Raw genomic sequence first — 22135 nt, 5'->3', positions numbered from 1 at the left:
TCACTGAACTTGTAATGAGTATTAGTAACTATGGGGGTTAAAAAAAAAGAAAGGCATATTACAGATCAGCTGAAGCTAAAATACCTGCTGTTCCTAACAAACCTCCAATTTGCTGCTGGGCTCAAAGTACACATTAGCAGACCCTCTTCAGGGCACTGCAAGATTACATTATCAATTATCAAGTAGACTGCCTACAAATTGCTGCTATCCATTTGTGGCAAGTACGGTCCTTTGGCTTTATCAACCAACAATAGATGACAAATGATGTATTGTTGTGTCAACTGCATCTGGAAAGCTGCAGGTATAAATCAGATGGTGTGACCCCACAGATAGGCATCTGTGCTCCTCGTCATCTTTACCCACTGTATTTGAGAGCATCATAAGTGGTCCAAATGCTTTTGAATTTGCCAAATAACATTCCCGCTGGGAATAGGGAGAAAATGAGATTTTAACAAATGGGTGAGATGGAAATAAAAGTATAACCACGCATACTTGAGAAAATTGGCAATACGGCATATTCAACACAGACTCCATCCTGGCTTTTATTCATATCCCATACTTTTTAATACAAACACTAACACATCTCAGGCTTACTGGCTGTCACTCTGATTTGACCTCACATCACTCCGTTACGCAAGGAAAGAAAGCTGGAACATATGGTTGGTTACTGTATGTCAGCTGACAGGTGGGAACTTCTGAAGATACACCAGTTCATACACTTTTAAGTTAATAACAAGGGTGCATGATGTGTCTCATAAATGGGATCTAACCACTTATCTTCAGATTTACGTGAATAAAATCAACACATCCGTGGCAGGTCTGCACTGCCTAACACGATGATAGTGTCTCAATGTGAAAGGCAGTAACCACCAGGAATTTGAATAGCGTCTTCTGTGAGAAGACCTCTGAACACGATGCTTCATTGTGGGCTGCAAGTTTGCTTGCTGGAAAGAGTTCAACCAATGTGTTAAATCTCCCACCAAATAAATCAACAGGAAGGCCAGGAGTAGAATCTAGTCCTTCCAAAACTGTATCTTTTTACACAAAAAACAGTTCCTCCCATTTGAATCACTGCCTTCTGAATCAACAATGAACGAAAAGTGCCAATGAAGAACACCAACAACTAGCTAGAAAAGGTTTCTGCCTAGGAACCAGTGGCATTTTATCACCCACAGCTTCAATTTTGTGATCTTCTCACCTTTATTTGTTTAAAACGTTCACGTGGAAGATGAAAAGCGTATCATTTCACTGCACGCAGCCTGGATGAACAAAATGATTCTCATTCATGAAAATGATGAGAAACCAGAAAGCATTTCCCAATAGCTTCTGCACACAGACAGATTGAAATAAATAATTGAGCTATTTTATGGTAAGGGTCAGGTGACTTCGTCTAGTTTACTTTTCAAATGCAAACCACTCTCCACACTTCCTCAGCATAACTTCTATGTCACACGTGCCGGGAGTGTGCACTTGGCAAAGTGCCTTCTAATGCCCCTGGTTTTTTGCTTCTCATTTTTCTGATTGCCAGTTAAAATCTGCTCACTGTATCAATCAAGAGAACATCAGATCTTACCAAGTAAGTAAATTCAAGAATGCAATGTGTCATTTCTTCAATTGACAAGCAAAAAAACAAGAGGTCTAACACTTGGCTAATACAAGGATGTGCATGAGCTAAAAAAGGAGAAACGTAAAGGAATGCACCACAGAAAAAAAACCACAAGAACAAGAGTTTGGTACCTGCAGCTAATTTGAACACTGTAAGAAGACATGAAATAAGCTATATCAAGAGACCCCAAAACCTACTGCAAACTTGCAATTGGACTCCCTGACGTTGATCAGGATTTTCTGAACAATAATACTGGTAACTGTGCTCTGAAGCACATATGTGGTACATCCCCATGTCCCACATGTACTGTGTGTGATCTGTACATGCTTAGACCACACGCTTACACGTTTCAAATGTGCTGCAGCATTAGGCATGTTCAGCCTCCTCCAAAATACAGCTGCAGGTTTTCTGGATGTCGTACACAGCTCCTGGTTAATCATTACAACTGTTCTGACATACAATGCATTAGCTGTTAAATCCTGGCATTAGCCCTTCACATGGTTAAAAGCTTCTAACGTTTTCTCTCCCTTTCATAAAATAATTGTGTATTGTTTTATTTTGTAGTGACACCTTTACTCCTCTAACCCCAATGTAACGCTATATCACATCAAGTCATAATAAAATATAATAGCTGATCAGTTTCTTCTTACAAAATATTAACAAGCATTAAAGGCAGCTGCTACTTAAAGCAAATTACAAAAGCTTGCTTTGATCAAAGCATCTCACTGCTTGTGTTGCAACAAAGGAGGATCTAATCAAAAGTGCCCTCAGAAGTTTTTCAAGTGTTATGTCACAATCAAATGCGTTATGGCACGACACACTTGACATACCATATTATACCTTCCAGGCAATAAACTAAGCATATGAGATGAAGGCATTTAAAATGAATTTTCTTATTTCAAGATTGAATATGCTAAGTAAATTTTTGGAGCTTTTAAGAGGACAGTCTTGCTTATTATTCAAGTAATGAAAAGCTGTAATTGGCCAGCTCCATCAGGAAGAAGCTTCCTCATGTGTTTGTCATCAATCTTTAAACCCTCTCAAGCAGCAGACAAAGTAAAGCCTTGAAGTCTAATCAAAACCAGCTCCAAAGAAAGTCAAGCATTACAGAAACCACCAGCTGAACCAGGAAAAACAACCACTACTTAAAAAACCCAGCACCCACTACTCAGAAACCATTTTATCCCATACAGGAGACCTTCATACATCACTTTAAGAGGGGGAGAGAACACGGAAAATGGGCCTTGTGTAGTACTGCATTAGACAAAGGGTCAAAAGCCTGCTTTACAGATGGCTTATTTATTATCATTTTCTGCAATTTAATCCTAAAATGAGCATGTTTCATGAAATCACTGGCAAAGCATCACTTACCTCTGCCGTGCACCCTGGGAAGAAGAGTGCTAAGCCAAAGGCACTCTTTCAAACCACAGAGGAGCAGTTGAAAGCCTTATCCTATGAAGAGGATCCACCTAATGAGCAGGGAAGTCGGGGGGCAGGGGACTGCAGTAACCACCCTGGAACTCTGATACAGAAGGAGAAGGAGGGAAGGATGGCAGCTGAATATGAAAGACAAACACCTGGGAGTAAAATCCCACCCTGTTAGAAGGAAAGAAGTAGTAAGCGGGTCTGCTTCAGCATTTTGCACTGAGATTAAGCCAAAGAGTGCTTCTCTAGCTTATAAAAGACAACTCTGACAAAGCAAAGGAAGGCTGTTTGTGTGTAACCATAATTTCCTGCCTGTGTTTTGGAAGGACCGTGTTGCAACAGCAGGGATGAGTTTTCCCTAAAGACAAAAAAAAACTTCTATAAACTGTCACATCAAGATCAGTTACAACACAGAAAAATGAAATGAACTGTGACTAAACAGGAATGGAGTAAAATGGTTTAACTCACACACCCAAACTGAGCTTATGGTATCATTAGGACACACGAACAAAAGGAAGCTCTGGTGAATTAGGTCAGTATAAGAAGAGTTGGCACTTTTTGAATAAGTCCACAGTTACCATCCAGCTATCAACTTCTGCAACGTGGATGAGCCTATCGAGGCTGCAGATCTCACAATGCCTGCCTTGTACCTGAGCAGAGGTTCACGGGGAAGAGCTTCATCTGTCAGGACCCTTAGATTCAAGTTAGAATTCACTCCTGGGTAGCGTCTGTGCAGTACACAGGTACAAGGCATTCCTTCCTGCTCGTGCTCTTCTACCTTTATTCTTCCTCTGTTTACAAGAAGCAGGTTTTAAGAAAAAGTAGCTCCCTTAACATGCATGGAAACAAAAAAGGCTGGATCCCAGCTCTTGGGTAGCATGGGACCTGGGCTCTTGTGACATCTTACCCCACAACAGACAGATGTCTGAACCTAGCTGCCCCTCAGAACCAAAGCAGAACCCGGCAGAGGGGCCAATCCCGCATGAGGTACAGAGGGATGCAGAGTACTCTCCTCTTCCTAACTCTAAGCTGATCTGCCTCACAAGCACCAGGACTCAGTTCAAACGCAAGGGATGTGTTATGCTGTGGACTGCAGCAATGACTGCAAACACATTTGCAATTTCCTATTAAAAAAAACGGAAAACCTCACGCAAATTAAATCAATGCTTACCTCAGCCAGGGAAAAAAAGCAAAACAATTGCAACATAATGTCTGTATAGAGCTGTCAAAGTAAAGGCTTTCCACCATTTCTGTGATTAAATTTCCTTTCTCTGTGACATTCGTGGTTTTGAAACGAGATGTATAAATAATTATTTTTAGTCTCATAGTTAAGGAGACAGAACTGAACAGAACATAACACCATTATTAACGTTTTACTCTTAAAAAGACAGGACTGTATATGAGAAAGAAAGTCAAGAAAAAAATTGAAAGATTGCAGAGGAGGAGGTAACAAGGTGTACTTGTAAGATGCAGAGTAGAAAAGAATCCATAACGGGAGGGAGGTAAGAACTGTGGCAGACAAAATATGAGTCATTTCTCTGCGAGTACTGGCACTGAATGAGAACGTGTAGGACTGAACACCTTATGAGAAATAAAAGAGCTGGAAAATACAAACAGAAAAGACTGGCAGGACATGGAATAAACTCCCTCTTCAATAAAACATTGTCCAAGAGAGTGAGCTCCAAACTACAATGCAGTATTTTTCAATACAGCCAAAATCAAAGGCACTCTTTTTTTCAATCTTTGTTCCTGAACCACAAGTTTAGCAAAAGAAACGTTGTGGGTCATTAGTCTCTAACACAACCTAGAACAGTCATGTTTAAAAGCAATGAAGTCTTCATTAAATAACTCAATTATAACTATTTTCCACCTATTGTGCACATACCATGAATTACTGATAGCTAGCAGTGCGGAAAAAAGGAGAGAAGTGAAAACTGCATTGTTTTTCTTAGGGTGAAGCAGGCTGAACACACAGGAGATTGACTCCGATACATTTACTCACAATAGCATCATCCCTGCACGAACAGACTTGCTGATTTCAATGAAAACTCAGAGTAATGCATTATTCAGTTCAGCTAATGGAGTCCGAATCTGATTTAATTTGAATTAAGAATATATAAGGTGAGTAAATTACAGAAAAATAAGAAACAATCTGCAGTGCCAAACAACTCAATCTCTACGTTCAGAGAAGATCCTCATCTCAGAGCCAAGCAAAGCAAGGCAATGCTGCTTTTCATTGCTCATCCCTGTCTGGCTACTCAGCTTCAAAACACGGAACTAAAAGCAAGTGTGCTGTCAAGCTCAGCCCCCTGAAAGAAACCACACTATTCCATCCAAATCTGCTTTATGAACTGATCAAGCTCCATCTTAAAAGTCATACATTATTTTGTCCCCATTATTTCTACCAGCAGGTTTGAGAACCCTACCACTACAGCACTTAATAACCCTCCTCTAATCTCCGCTCTAAATTTATTCATAGCCAGGTAAGACTCATTCATTCTCATGCCACTGCTGTCCTTCGCCTTACACACTTGTTTTCCTCCTGGGTATTTAACCATGCTACATTTATAGCTAACACTCAGCACAGAAAACCTCATCTAGCTAAACTAAACACACAAAAATGTTTCATCTCTTCTCATACAGTGAACTTTGTTCATCACCAAACCACTACACCTACTGCAATTTGATCCTTTTTGGGGGAGTCAACGCTTTATGCAGTGATATCGACACAGCCAGTCTCTATGTGAACTTACCTACCCAACATTTTAGACTTACCATTGCCTTGATGCAATGCCAAAATCCTCCATCAATGACTACTAACTCCTGAACCATCTGCATTTCCAAACACATGGAAACCCAGATACTCCGTGCCTTTCCAAATCCACTTCATGTTTCCGTGTTCTCCCAGTTGGATACATCAGGCACCATGCAATTGGCAGTAGTTTATGAGTGCTGACCAGGTGAACATTGCTGTAAAGATGACCCTAAACAAAGAGCCTTCCCATAAAGAGCAATTAGACTTGAGCACAAATACAAAACCAAACGCCTCAAATGCACAGGCTCCTACAACATGCTGGTCAGAACAGTCTTCTCAAAAAGAAAGGAAAAATAAATAAAGCAGCTCTCTAAAACTAACTTGTTAAAGACATTCTTACCAACTACCACAGTGATTTTTTTAATGGTGCAGATTACCCTGTCTCCTATCACAGCTCCTCCAGTCAGAAGACACCAGAGTGCTGCAGGACTGTATACACCATGCACTGCAGCGAGTACGATCCGCTGTGATTCTTTGCTGACACAGACTTGTAGTAAACAAAACACAGAAGCAGCACAGATTTTACTCCGGTGCTCAGACAAATGGAAATCTGAGGAATCATGAAGGTTGCAGGGCAAGGAAAGAAAACCCTACAAAGAGTGAGAACTGCTGCACAGTGAGAGCTAATTTGCACCAACAGGCTAGACAGATGGGAAGTGGGAGAAAGGGAGAGTGTTGACTAATGACACCTGACTGCCAGATGACCCAGTGGGTTTGAGGGTTGGCACGGCACCTGAAAGCCTGCCCAGCAGCTGCTTGGAGCTGCCCTCCTCCCCTCTCCCATTTCACTCGACAGACCAACCTTGGTCTTCTGCACTGCACAGAAACACCCACAGATCACACAGCACCCCAGGGACGTGTTCTTGCAGCTCTGCCAGCCCTGTACTGATGAGTGGAGTGCTGTGTGATGCTGCTGCTCTGCTCACTGTCACAGCTCAAGGGCCACGTCCTCCTCCAGGTTTTCCACATAACTCCAGGACAGAAGGGGAGAGGGTGGGTCTTGGCTTTAAACATCAATGCCTTGGCCATCCATTTTTTGTGTTATCCAAACAGGATAATTTACCTTAGTAAGTAAAAGCAAGATATTCACTAGGGGGAAAATAGTTTTAACTTATGGGTATATAGAGATAGAGACCCAGCTTTTGTTTCTCAACTCTAGCAACTTAAAAATAGCCAAATACATATATTTTTTAAATTATACTAAAAACAAAGTGCTTTGGGCTGAGACTTTTTACACCAAGTCACAGTGCAGAGAGGAATTTTACAGTTGAGTCATAAACCTAAAAAATATGGATTTATAATGGAAATCCTGACAGACCCTAGTAGGTGCTCCTACAGCATCTCGAATCTGATTTAGGAGTGGTTTTCAATAATGCTTTCCCAAGCCAATCTGTTGGGGACGGCTAGGAAAAATCTAATGGCACTTTTCTTCCCTCAGTGGAGCCGAGTGTACTTGATGAGAGCACTGGTCTGTGCAGGCAAAGCTTTTGGGCTTTCACAGCCTGCAGCTGTCAGGTCCCCAATATCAGAGACCCTATAAACGTCAGTGCTAAGTGTACATTTCATTTAATGAAACAATAAATTGTCTATCTCTGTACAATAAATTGCCCGTTTCTGTGCCTTTGCAATGGCTGATGTGATTTGTAAATGGCTGTTTTTCTAACAGCCATGAATTGTGGAACAGCCTTTGGGAACATGGGAATTCTGGGGGAGAAGGAAGTCTCTATGAGTCAGATTAAAACCAGAGGAATGATGACTGCCACTCCTTATAAAACCATAGACAAGCATAAAACCATAACACCTTTCCAGGATAAAATCAAGACAGGTCCCTGTGCGGTACAGCAGGGCACAGCTCACCAACACGGCAGAAATCTGGCAGCCCTTGTGTTAGCAGTAAGCTTACCACTACTTGCTCTATCCCACATTCCCTGAGTGTTCCCATCATCGTCCCCACCCTCCACATTTCTTCCCCTTAAATTAAGCTGTCAGAGAGCTGCAAGGTTAGCCTACGCTTGTCTTCTAGACACTCTTTGTAGTCAGTACAAAGACTCAGTCACCTCCAGAGGTTGAGTCATTCCACCCAACTTAGATATCTCTAGAGCTAATGACCAAATAAATATATATACGTACATATATGCACACACAACCATAAAACCTCAAATAACACCATATCAACATCTTTACAGCCATACTACCTACTGTAATAAGTCAGAAGTCTAAACTGCAAAAAACATCTCTATAATTTCTATGCATGCCCAGCCTCACGCTTTTGTTTCTGTGGTTCCAACACGACCTTTCAGGTTCAAATAACCCTCCTCCACAAGCTGCAGTCATCAGTTAGCTAGTATTTAAACCCTCACAACCAAAAGTTTTTACTATGAGGGAAATGAAGACATCAAAGTGAAGTTGGTAAGCAGATAGTACGTGATGTAGGGAGAAAGAAAGCAATGAAAGAAAGTAAGAAAATGCGCCCTGCCTTTAAGCTCGTGAATTCTGTTGTGTGCCCCTTTATTTTAATGCTTTTCACAAAGAACCTGTCCTGCCAGCAAGTAGGTGCAGTAGAAAACATTTTAGAAGTGGCTAAAATGGTTTAAAACTCTTCAATACTTCAAATGAAATGACTAGCCAAAAACAAAAAAAGAAACAAAAAAAATAGGGAGGGATGAACCTACAGGAAATTCTCCATTAAATATGTACATAGCCATGTGGGAAAAGGAAGAATACTGTGCTGGCCAATGAAATAAGCAATTAAAGCTCAGGGATACTGTAATTATTCTTAATGGAATCCAATTCCCTGATTTATTTGGAGAATTATTTCCAGAAAGAATGTGAAGCAGCCACTAATAGTCCCAGGGAGAGCTGCCCATTCTGATCCCACCTCTTAGTGGGGCAGCCACATATGCACACAGTGCACCCACATTAATCTGAGCACTGTGGGTCAGGCACAAGGACCAAAGTCCTAATATATTTTTCTCCACCTTTGACGGAGAACTAAAACCTTCTTCAAGCTCTCTCAAAACCCAAAGCATTTCAAGTTGATCGCCGAGAGAAAGAAACCTGCTGCCTTCCAACACTCTAGTAGTTAGAGGATTCAGAATACCTCTGCAAGGCCCATCTAAATTTTGTCTCAAACGTTTCACAACTTAATATGAACCTTTCCAACCTGGCAAGCCACCCAGCAGGGTAACAAAAAAAAGTCTCTGTGCACAGACAGGGTTGGGTAACTCCTCTTTGAGCCTTGGTGGCACTCCCTCCTTCAAAGCCAGCTCTCCAGGAACACATGAACAAGTGTCCTTAATTTCAACTTGCCGTCTGTGGGCATCCAAGCTTTCCAGCAAAACACATAAAAGTCATAATAAATACAACTACAGAGATAAAACTGCACTAAGGGATTCAGGAGAGTAAAATGATACTTTCCCCACCTATTTTGATTTTGCTCCTCCATGCAATTAACGTCTTATTTCAATATGGCTTTAATTTCATAGCCCTTGGTTTAGATCCTACTCTTCTATACACCGCACTTCCTAACAGAGCAGCCCCATTAGTAAACTACATTTATGCTAATGGACTTGCTTGCAGTGATAATTATCACAGCCCTTAGCCCCAGTCCTTGCCAGTGTGAGCACATCAGGAGTGGTTGGTATAGCATTATAATTAAACAATTAGCCTTGTCATGGCACAGAGCTCTGGGAATAGAGTCATCTTGAAGCTTAAAATGTGGACAGCTGATAGATGACTGTCATTAAGCTCTGTGTTCACTCGGTGATGGAATGGTCGCTGAGCTGTAGGGGAGGCTTCTTTAATGAAGAAGAAAGACCTTGAACTGCAGCCACTATCCTCCACCTCTTCCAAACCTGTCCAGGCATCCCTTCTACCTCCCACTTCACACGGCTTCTGTCTATCTATCACCCCATCTGCAGGAGAATAACAAAAGCTGTCTCCAGCAAGTCAGCCTTAATCCATCATGTTCTGATGGAGAAAAAAGGTTCTGCTCCTCACAGTGCAGCTGAGTGGACCTCCTTTGCCTCTGGCCCTCTCCTCTTCAGAGCTGTTCTCACCCTGCACGCGAGGAGCAGAACCTGTTTAATTTCAGATGTGAGTGCTGTACCAGCTTCTGGGTCAGCTTCTCAATTGCATAAATCAGAATAGAGCCTTTGAATTTCACATAGCTTGCAAATTTACATCCAGCTGAGAAGCACTGCCCTGGGCAATAATAAAATACGCCTTTCTAAAAAGCCTGGTATGGAAAGAGGCTTCAGGAGTAGACAGGCTATCCTTCTTGCCAAGAGCAAAGCGGAAAGCCACGGCGATCTGCAATGTGACCTGGCTAAAGGGGGAGGTAAACAGAGGCAGAAAGAGGTGGTGTGACAGCTCTGCAAGTCTTTGGGTGGACGGCTCCTGCAGGCTCCCAGCTGCAGACCTGCACTGCTGGCAGAAAACCCTTCAAGAGAGCACTGAGAATGCAAACGTTCTGGAATAGCATGCACCATGCACCTGCACTTCCACTCAGAAGCATTATTACAACTCTCTTTTTCTTTCCTACAGTGTTTTAAAACTCCATTTTCCTGCATACCTGGATAACTGATGCAGTGCTTTGGTTAAGGCAATTTGAGAATTCTTTTATATTGAGAAGATAAAAAGTAATCTCCTGGCGCACTTGATTTGCTTTCCATTACATTCCACAGTACCAACCTGTCCCTGCTTTACCTCATTACTATTGTGAGATGAGGTGACTAAATTACAACAGTTCAGAACACCAAAACAATGTCTGAGTGCCCAAAGGAGGGGATGGGACTGAACAATGGGTGCCAGCTCAACCCTCCTCTACACGATGTTTGTTTTAGGAAGATTGCTTCATTTTTCACAGTGCAAGAAAAGTTCCTCTGCATTCCAACACTGCTCAGCAAAATTAGTGCAGATGTACCACAAGTCAACAGCAGCTGAACAAAACCATAATTTTACCATATAGTAAAACAGGTGATGTGGCTACCAGGGTTGAACTTGCGTTGAATTCAGCAGGCTTTGCTCACTGAATTACAGTCGCAAAAATCCATTCCTTCAGAGAGAGCCTGGGATAGCACCTTAATCACTTAAAGAAGACATGGTATGGGCTAACTTCCATTAGAGATCCAGTGCAAGGATACAGACTCAGCCAGAGGTATCTCACTACTAACACCATCTGGGGCACAGTATAACCAACTCTTTGTCTAAAAACCTCAGTGTTCCCTCTTCTCTTAAACGTGCTTTTGTAAGAACAGCCTAACCTGGCACCGTCAAGCTGCGAGGGAGAATGGGCAGCCACTGCCGACAGAAATGGCATCCGACACACTGAATTAGGAACGCACCAAGTACTTAAAATAATCTTCCTGATTTGCCTGCATCTGTCATAAATTGTATCCTTGCCATCCATTGTATCTACTGAGAATTTGGTAGCCTTATGAGATTTGATTCTCAGTCAGTTCCTCAAGCTGTCAATACTATAGATGCTCACAAAGCATTACTCCATCTTTCTATACCAAAAGGGCACCAAGCTTGTCGCTCTTATTCCCAGCTCTAGGGATCATCTTGATTTGCAAAGATAGCTTACTGCTTTTCTGGATGTCAAGCCAATGTCTCAGCTAAAAGGTTAAACATTCAATTCCTAAGCAAGATGCTACCCACGCAAGCAAAACACAAGGAGATGCCTTGTGTATCTGCAAAACAGAAGGGAAGAACCCTCCTAGACACAGCTGCTGTCTAACAACCATGGTTTATGCAGAATGCTTGGGGGCTACTCTATTTTTATAACTTTCATCCATAAAATAAGAAGCTAAAGCTTCTGGAAAGAGAGCACAATTACCCCGCAATGATATAACAGTCAGAATAAATTCAACACAATCTGTATAAGCACGAAGAAAAATCATCCAATCTTTCTTGTCAACTGCCAGTAGATAATACTTAATAACTGCCCTGTCGTCAACCTTCTGAAACAATCTCCAGAGCCATATGCAGGTTGGCAACCAAGCACAGCACCTAACTAGTTCTTGCATCTAGTTTTACAGAATTAGAGACATATGGAAATGAACAGTCTGGCAGAACAAGTGAACTCTGAAGCAATGACTTCAATAAATAAAAGTCTGCACACTGGCAGATGGAGAAGAGCGCAGCAGGGAGGAACTGTTTTGCAGCAGCAACTTGATTTTAAACGATTCACAAAAATCAGTCTGAGCCTCAGATCCAAGGGTTTTCCAACTCCTTCAGTTCTACACTTGCCTGAGGAAAATTCCCACCATAAAATGAGAGCACGTAGACATTTCTAAGCCAGGAGGCCTTTCAGGGGGACTGGGAGATCTCAACTCTTTTCCTACTTCATATTACATTGCTAATCACATTTTAGGTAGCTTGAAGGAAGATACAACCAACTGTTCCCACAAGCCTAGAAAAGCAAGATGCAAGGACACATTTTCAAGCCATGCGGAGGAGCACAGAATGTAAGCACAGTGGATACAGTTACAAGGGACACAGACCTTTCTCTCCACGAACAGCAGCTTGGGCTCAATCTAAGTGCCATCTTCTGCATTCATTCTCTAGAGACTGCTCTATCTGCAGGCAAACTGAATCTTTCCTATTTGCAGGCTGCAGACTGATTCCTAGTCACTGTTAGATGTGACAGATGAGCGGAAAACAAACATTACTACTCCCCCACTGCTCCGCTTTCTAGGATAAGGCAACTCCTTGCCTGATGATCTCAAATATTACTCTCCCCACCACTTCAGAAACAGCTTTCAGTATGCATCCTGAAGCCCAAACCCGTATTACGGTCTGATAATTAGAAAGGGAAAAGGCTTTTTTCTGTATCCCATCTGAAGGTGCAGTGTAACAGAATTCTGTGAAACATTCTGTGCGCATCCCTACTTTCCACTCTTCACTGAAAAATTCCTATACAACTGTTCAACCTACACACAAAAATGGGGAAGATTTTCACCACCAACTGTAACTTAAGGTCTCCAAAGACAAGAGGAAAAAAAAAGTACAGGAACATTTGAATTCTTTCAGCCTACTTCTGCAACAACATTGCACCTTGGTCTGCGAGGAGTCAGTACTGGAGGTGACCTTGCCAATGCTAATGAGCCTTTCCTACCACGTACCACTGAGATTCATACAGAAGCAGCAAAGTGCAGAACATCCTGTGTGATAGATACTGATTCTCTTCATGCCCTGTACCAACCAGTGCAGTAGAAATAAGAGAAGGGAAAGAGACATACATTTAGAAATCAAGTGTGAAAAAAAACAGCAAAACAGAACTATGATGGGTCCAGTGCCAGAAGTACTGACTATTGCACTCGTTCACAACCACAGTCACTTGTGCTGTCCTCTAGATAGTCAGGATTGGCTTAGGTTGGATGGGACCTTCTTCACAGGAGAGGAGCTCTAGCCCCTTGATATCTTCGTGGCCCACCTCTGGACTCACTCCCAAAAGCTCTACATCCCTCTTGCATGGGGGGCCCCAGGACTGGACAAAACACTCTAGATGGGGCCAGTCACTTCCCACTCCCTTCTGCCCGCCCCTCAGTTGAGGCAGCCCAAGATACCATTGGCTTTCCAGGCTGCAAGAGCACACTGCTGGCTCACCTCCAGCTTTTTGTTCATCAGGACTCCCCAGTGCTTACCCATAGGGCTCTCTAGTTCTTCTCTCAGTCTGTTCTTGTATCTGAGATTGCCTCCACCCAAGTGAAGCACTCTGCACTTGGCCTTATTAAACCTCATTAGGTTCTCACGCGCTCACTTCTTGGACATGTCCAGGTCTGCCTGGATGGCATCCCTTCCTTCTATAGTGTCAACTGTACCACTCAGCTTGGCATCACCAGCAGACTTGCTGAGGGTTCATGCAATCCCTCTGTCTATATCACTGAGGAAGATATCAAAGAGCACCTGACCGTTCACTTGGGACCAGCTTTCACTGGACACAGAACAACTGACAACAGTTCTCCAGATAAGGCCACCCAACCAATTATCCATCAAATATTCCAACCTTCAAACCTGTATCTCACCAATGCAGTCAGCTAACAAAACTTCACTAAGCTTCTCCCCAGAATAGGTTACCTTTTATTTTACAGCATCTGTTTTTCTTCCTGACAGCCCATCAATTGCTATTATGCATACGACCTCGTTTCTTTATACTGTTTGGTTACCCATAATCTCAAAACTCGAATATCTGCCATACTTCATCTCTTCCCACATAGCACACAGATCAAGAAAACCAGCAGGCAGAGATTTGTGAAACTGTACTGGCATCTAATCCCTGTGTTACACTGAAACCATTCGTAAGAGGAAACAATTTCAAAGCCAGGGAGTGCTTTTCATCAGCCCTCCCAGCATCTGCTAATGGAGAAGGGCAACTCTGCTTCACTGATCAACTGTCCAAATCAAGTCCAGAGCAAAGTGAGTCAATGGACATATGCATCCATAAATAGAAAGGTGGATTATCTTCTCACATACAGCACAGCGTAAATGTTTTGAGATAAACAATAATGGCCATTATCAATCAAGAGAGTAGAAAACAGATGGGAAGGAGGTTCTGTTGCAAGAAAGGACTCAAACAGGAATATGAATTTTCTCTCTCCACCTTCCTTGTTCTGATAACAGCCCTAGCTCTGGCTCTTGCCAGTCTCCCATCACTGCATTCCAAGGTACTGTGCATCTCTGGCTGTTTTACCATTACAGTATAGCAGAGTCATTGGTAAAAAGCTGCAACATCAGAACACAAATTTTATTTTTGCTCCTATTATTTAAGTGTGCTTACCTCTTACTGAATTTCTTCCTCCCTTCCCCCCAGCCAAACTCTGAAAGGTTTAGAAGCCAACTGCAGACTACTTAAGTCTCAATCCCTCTGTCTAGCATCTGATCATTTTGCCTACTGTCATCTTCAGCCAGGTCTGACAACGGACATGACCATGGGCAAAAGAAAAAGCGCTATTAATGAAGAACCTCAACCTCTTTCCTCCACCCAAACAAAACCTCAAAGCTACATGAATTTCTTGCTTTTTCTTCCTTTCATAATTAAGCAAGAACTAAAAAGTAGTAAACGTTTTCCCATACGGCTGCCATTCTGTCCAGCAGAACAAGTGCAGAATTTTCAGGTTCCTATCCAATGTTTGAAACAAAACCTGAATTCAGATTCCTTAATGGATATTGTAGCAAATTCACTCAAGGTCACTGATTTAATATAGTAGAGCAACGTGTAGCATACACCCATGTGGAAGAAGCAATTTTCATTGAAATAATCTAACATTATTACTAATTTCTAAGTAATTCTTAATTAAAGTGGGTTCCAGATTCTCATTCATTGCAACACCATTGTATGCGATTGTGGCAACGCAACTTCAGAAAGCTTGAAAACACAATCAGGTTAAATCAATATCTGTGAGCCATCAGCATGGGAAAAGGCTGAAAAACCTTTCTGTGCTCTGCCCCAGAAACCATACAGGGAGCTCAGCCTTTTTTCCTTAAATGTACTGTCTTACTGCTAGGTCAGAACAACAGCCAAGAAGAACACTGGTTTACATATTAATAAATAACCCAGAAGACACTAAGGCAGACAAAATAGCACATAGTTCAAAGACCACCCAATCTCCATGAAAACATAAACATTTCTGCAAAATACACACAGAAAAAGAAGCAATCATATTGTTAATTACGAAAGCGGAAAAAACCCAGCATCAACTACGTACCTTTGCTATTTGGACACACCAGTTTAGCAGAAGCTGGGAGCCAATATTGTCCTTATGTTCATGAACATAATCCAACAGACAGCCGTGAGGCATCAGCTGAGTGACGAGTTGAATGGTTGGGCTCAAGCAGACACCCAGGAGTCTCACCAGGTGTGGGTGGTCCATGCTGGCCATGATGAGAGCTTCCTGAAACAGAAGAAGTGACCTGGTTACTCCAGTGTGATTAAGGAGTCTACGTGTATACCTCCCACAGAGCACCTAAAGGGGATGCCTGCTGGCTACCCAGGCTGAGATGTGGATAGGCAAAACCCAGTGTGATGTCTGATGTAACCAAGCCTAAGTGATGGGGCTCAGACCATCCACACAAATGCTGTGAAGGCTCAGACGAGAAATCTTGCACTGCCTTGCATTCTTATCCTGTTACCTTGTCCCAGAAACAAAGATGTGTAACAACTCAACTTATGCTTAAAGGTCTCTTTTCATTAAAAAAAAAAAACAAAAAACCAACAACAACCTTCTTTGTTCCCTGAATGCATTTTTCCATCCCATAGGCAACCAAACTAAACCACCCAACTACAGTAAAGCCCCCAGTTCAGTCTTCTCTCATGAGATCTTTTAATAAACTAAGCCAATATGGTTTAGTGGATCAGAAGTCTCATGCTCAATATTTTACAGGATTAAGCATTACATCTAACCACAAACACTCAATGTCAGCTATAGTATGCAGTCCTAAAGTGCCACAGACAACCAGCAGCAGAACTCCTTATAAAAAAACCTGCACACCTGTTTGTACAGGTAACGCTGTCATCACAAGCAACTGGCACTCCAAAAACGCAAAGAGAAAGCTTTTCTCCCTCTTTCACTGAGCTGAGTCCTTCAATACAAGACCTCTCCATCATAGCAAGAGAACAATGAGAAGTGAGAAGCAGCCACAGCTCTGTAAAGCTATTTTGGTCCTCTTTCTCCAGAAAACCTACCTGACTTTCTTCTGACAATTTAGCAGCTATAACAGTGTCAAAGAAAGAAGAAAGGATAAGAAAAAATCTGGCATAAGAGGAACATAGCATCCCCTTAAGTCTTTTTTTTTCTTCCGTGTATTAAGGGGGAAAAGGCCCTGGCAAGTAGGCTGGGTTTGTACTGAAGAAAATGGTTCATCATAGTACAAAGAACATTTGAAACCAAATTGCAGACTATTTGAATAATACTTCCCTTTCTTTTTTTTTTCCTCTTCATCAAAATCAAAGAAGAGATGTTAATTGTAGGTTCCCTCCACCCCCCAAACAAGAGAAGAACAGATGGCCTCCATTAGGGGGAATATCTCCCTTTTTCTTTCTGAAACTTATGTGAAAAAAATATGTAAATCAACTGGGGCTGTGTGATGGGATGTCTGGAGGAGGGGCTCTGAGGTAGATCCCAATCTAAGTAAGATAAGGAATCATCATTTAAGAACACTTGTGCCAATTAAAATGTAGTCCTTCTCTTACTCAAATAATACATGTGGTGTTTCTTGGAAATCTTTTCAGTCTCCTCTGCTGTCATCAGAAGACATAAATGAAGGCCACCAGAATTTGTGTTGACAGATGCATTAGCAATTTTTATAGACAAAAAAATTATTTGTTTCATTTTATTCCCCCTTTATTTTTACATCATTCTGCTTCTCTCCGTGGATGCACAGGGGGATAGTGGTTGTTCCCCTCTCCCTTATCACGTGAAGCTAAAGAGTTTTTCCAGAACTTGCAGTGGGAGTACTTTGCTCTGTAATGAGGACTGATTGGAACACAGACAATATATTGTTTTTGCTTACTAAGGGACCAGATGGAAAGCTTTGAAGCATGTGCTCCATTAGTCTCCAGCTACTTGCCATTTATAAGACTGAGTTCAAAGGAAAGACACTTCTGCACAATAATAAAAGCATGCAGTGTCATTTGTCTCATTCTGATGTTACGGGAAAGCAGATACCCTTCCAACAGTTTTGGGCAACGGTGCCAGAAAAACATAAAAATATTGTTAATACAGTACTGTGGATTGCTCTGCAATAAATCAGGAGCCACAGCAGAGTGGAGAAGCCTTCATTATAGACATAAATTACTAATGGATATCAATTAAGCATCAACCCTGGCTTCACATATTTATTCCCATAAGTAAAAATATTGTTATTTTTATTACACAACCATCTACGGGAGAACTTCATTCAGGGTTATGTCTATCCAGCACAGAATAAGCAAAGTAAAAGAGATCCTTATTGTTCTTCTGGAGTCTAATCAGAGAAAACAGACAAGAACAGAAACATTATGACTTATCAGCATTTTAAAAACTGTTCAGTAAGTAGAAAAGAAGAGTTTTCTTTCTGAAAGGAATTTGGACACTGAAGATCTTCAGCCACAACTTCCACGGCCCTTACACACCTAGCAGTGTGGTTCCTATTCAAGTTGTGTAAGGTAACTCAGGCAACTCAGAGACCTGACCACCTGACACCGGCAGCTTTGAGAATTAGTTGAGAATTAGTCTGCCGTTCCCATATCTTTTGGTGGCCTTGTGCCTGCAGATCTTGACTCACTGCTCAAGAGGAAGAATTGCATAAATGATTTTGAAAACTGTACTTAACGTTCTAATTTAAATGAGAAGAAACTGCAGGGTGGAAAAATACAACCTGCTATCCAGCTTCATAGGAAGTCTGGCGCAGAAGTAAGAATCGAGCCCCAGATCACTTTATTGTTCTCTCCTGACACAAAAAATCCCTTGCAGGCTGGAATAAAAAAAGCAAGGAGAAAAGTAATAAAGATAGTTAATCTTTCCTGGAGGAATCCATCTTTGTAACACCACATGCTCACAACAGCACCTGAGAAATGACAGCCAAGGGGACAGTTCTGAGAGGACAGGCACCAGGCACTCTCCCTCTACCCACAGGGGCACCAAGTCTTCTCATTGAGGAACTCCTCAGCCAAATCAGATCTCCTTCTGGTGTTTCTTTAAATCACTGTCTCTTCTTAGGTATTAATTATCATAGCAATGTGTGACAGGCAGATACAGGGCAGCTATACTCCAGCCAGCCTGAATGCAGATGGCAGCTGAAGAGCTCAGCTTGCCCTTACCTCTAAGGTGCATTCTGCAGCCTACAGTGATCCCTGGCCAGCTGAGGCTAGATACTATGAGATATCAAATAAGTTTCTTCACACCAAGATTACACAAGTTTGAATTCTGTTTACAATGTTAACATATCTGAGGGGAAGAGGAACACAGAAAGGCCTTGATATGCTTGATATCTCTGCAGGACCACTGTTGCATCAACACAGCCTCATCACAGAGCACACAAGTGACTTTAATTCAGTTTTCTGAGTCCAGCTAAATATTGTACTGCCCAGATATGGTATTTTTAACAAAGAAAACTAGCATCACATTGGTCGTTCCTCTCTTCAGCTCCTTTTTTAATGTGTTTAAATTATCTGCACCATGAGTAGTATGCTCAGCACCTGAAATTATACATACAACCCCTGTATTAACCTGGTACAGGCATGTTATTATTTAGCACTGTACACTAGCCCTTCTGGCATACTTGTTCAGTAACACAGTACAGCACCTAACAAGAAAGTTAAGTGTGCAGGCCCCAGTGAGCCATTGCCAGCCCTAAGACTGCTTTCTCTATTAAGGTCTGAGAAGGTGAAATTGCTAAGAGACAGGCCAGAAGCAGCCTTCAGAGCACCCATCACTACACCAGCCAAAATATGCTCAGACAGGTAGAGCTGGCCACCAGGGTACAGACACATACATAGTTCCATCTTGGCTAAAAGCATCTGTCAACATAGATGATGAAAGGAATTAGCCACTCGCTTCTCACAGGTCACCCAAGTCACCTTCATTCCTCAGACAGCTTTGAAAATCACAGCTGAAACTGTTTCTTGATCTACCCTCCATGCTGCAGCCATGTTTGAAGCATCTTTAATTTCAGTGCTCTTTTTTGAAAAGTAACCGAAAAAGCAACTAAAGCAAGGTTTCTGTTTTGGCTTTCTGTGATGAGGAAGGAAGAACTGTTCTCAGAACAGTTTTTAAGTCTGTGAGAAAAAGAGCTGGCCAAGCATCCCTGGCCAGATTGTTTCCATGGTGCCAGGAGATGGCATAAAGGCAGTGAAGAGCTGACAGCGAGCCGTCCCCCTGTCACGTGTGAAATATTGCTCTAATGACAAAGTGAACATCCGAACTGGTCTAGAGACTTTCCCTCAGCTGCTTATGGAGGCTATCAATCCTGTTAACAGTGCCATGGCCATACAACACAGAGCACTGGGAGGAGTTTGTTTACAGGTACCAGTGCCATCTTCCAGCGTCACATCCCTCCCACATATGCTGCTCCTCAGAGCCACTGCAAGAGAATGGTGCACCCCACTCCAAACAAGTCCTTGGGGCCTGCTGCCGTTTGGCCTTCTGTTTCGAACTGCTGTTGCCAAAAAAATATCCCCCAAACAAAGCAAAATAAACTAAGAACACTGTTTTTCCTCATCGTTGTTGATAAGAAGTTACTAAAAGCTTAAATACTTAAAAACTTGTGCATACTCCTGAAATTACAAACTGTGCTGTGGCAACAGGAGGGATACTGCTGTAAAAACATTGCTTTTTTTTCATTCATTTTACAATCTTTCTAATGGCTAGGGCAAAAACCTGTCTGGATTGCACATTTGACTTGCTTCAGGACAGATCCAACTTGTTTGTCTGCTAGGCCTTACAGACTCGCCAGGTTACAGCCAACCTAGCGTATGCAGTCTGCACAAATATTTCAACTGAGTGACAGCACAAGACACATTCAAAACCACACAGGCCCACGTTTAAATGAATGACAGTGACACTCGTTTTACTTCTCCTGTGCTTCTTATGCCAGACACTGTTTTCAACTGCTTTAGAGCACTACTCCATGTACAACCCTTGGGGTTTGTCTCTCACCATTCAGGTAAACCTTCTTGAGCAGCATCTCAGCCATTTCTGACACCACACTGAGATACAGAAACCAGCAAAGGTTACCTGAGGCCTACATGGGGACAGCAGCGAGCAGAGGAAGGAACAACATCATTAGCTACCACAACCATTTTTCCAGGAACTGCTCTCTAGTCATTAGTAGCAGATGCATTTAACAGCACTTTTGGGCAGAAGTTTTATTTGGGACCTGATGACAGCTTATATAACCCATTTTACTGCTAGGTGATGCAGTCAACAGCACTTGAATGCTTCAAGGGCAGATTCAGCCCTGAGGTTACTACTGCAGGACCGAGCCGCACGCTTCAGCTGGGCTCAAGAGTGCAATAGCACGGCCTGTGCCCTGAGATGAGACAGGTTTCTGGCACTGTGCTGTCCTCAGAGACTGTGACAACACAGAGGTCACATATAACAAATTCTCTGAACTTCTCACTGCGGAAGCAGGACTTGGGAGCAAAAGAAAGAAGGTATTACACAAACAAACCCTTGCACATATCCACACCCATATTCCAAGCACAAAAGCATGATCAGTACTTCCAACAGGCACAGTTTCATCTACAGCTGTTGCACAGAAGCCCAACTGCTCACACTCAGGGCCAAAACCTACATTCACACTGCTTGACAGGCACAGCCTGAGCTCTGAATCATGGCTCTTCTTGTCGCTATCCACTGTCTCCTTGAAGCCCACTCAGTGTTTGTTTTGCTTCAGGAAGCTGTGCTAAAGAGGCAAACAAATAGAATGTAACAGAGTGAGTCTTTTGAGATGTGTTAACTCAGAGCTAGGACAAGCTATTATGACTAAAGAGACTACAGGTTTGAATAGTTGGTTTTAGACATTAGAGAATTGATACTTGCACTCTAATCCAAAGTTTTGAAGCTCAGTTTCCAACAAGGAGCTTGACAGAGCCCCCTTTGTTAGGCAGCAGAGGCACCTCACACTCAGACTGGAGTACAAGTGCATAAATGGTACGACTTACTCTTCCTCTGGAGGTGTTGTGCCTTTAGATGTGCTGCATTTCCCAGTGCAGCCCCTGAGGCTGCCTGTCACAGCACTTGCACACAGCAGAAGCTATGTAGTCCTGTTGACTCAGCACTGGAGGCTCAGCCTGCATTGTTGATGCTGAATTCAGATGCATGCCAATTCCCCACGTGATTTAAATCTATGAGATCACTTTAATCCAAACACTTAAAAGTAGCACAAAGTAGTGATCTAAAAGCTCTCCTCCTGAAGGTGATAATTACAGACTGATGGGTCAAACATGCCATGTCCACTTAAGAATGTCCAACTCTCATATGAATGGATATGTTCACATGCTTATAGAAGCAATCTGGATCCATAAATACTTGTGAGAAAGAAATAGGTAGTACTGCGATCCTTGTACTGCCAACACCGAAGGCATGAGCAACCACACTGCTTCCAGCAGAGCACAAGTGCTCAGAGTTAAGCACATGGTTAAACGTTTGATGGAGTAGGAGATGCATTTTGTTATACCCATACACCATATGCTTCTGACTTCTCCCAGCTGCCTTTGTACCAATTACATCTCCCGATTCATCAGAGCCTGTGTTAAGACAGCTGAGGAGAGATCCTAAGCCTAAAGGACCAGAGCTCTTAGTGCA

At 42.4% G+C, this 22135-nt stretch overlaps 1 protein-coding gene across 1 annotated transcript in view; it reads right to left on the bottom strand.

Moving 5' to 3' along the window:
- The window catches only part of ERBB4 (erb-b2 receptor tyrosine kinase 4), a 474646-nt gene that overhangs the window by 64997 nt on the left and 387514 nt on the right, over positions 1-22135 (bottom strand). Inside the window, exon 20 of the mRNA XM_065751277.1 lies at positions 15557-15742. Coding sequence (XP_065607349.1) covers positions 15557-15742 — 186 coding nt within the window. The remainder of the gene's footprint in view (positions 1-15556; positions 15743-22135) is intronic.

This window comes from Cyrtonyx montezumae, unplaced genomic scaffold (genome assembly GCF_038088225.1).
Source record: "Cyrtonyx montezumae isolate F1298 unplaced genomic scaffold, pur_monq_1.0 scaffold_7, whole genome shotgun sequence".
NCBI classification, from domain to species: Eukaryota; Metazoa; Chordata; class Aves; order Galliformes; family Odontophoridae; genus Cyrtonyx; species Cyrtonyx montezumae.
This window is presented reverse-complemented; position numbering and strand designations above follow the sequence as displayed.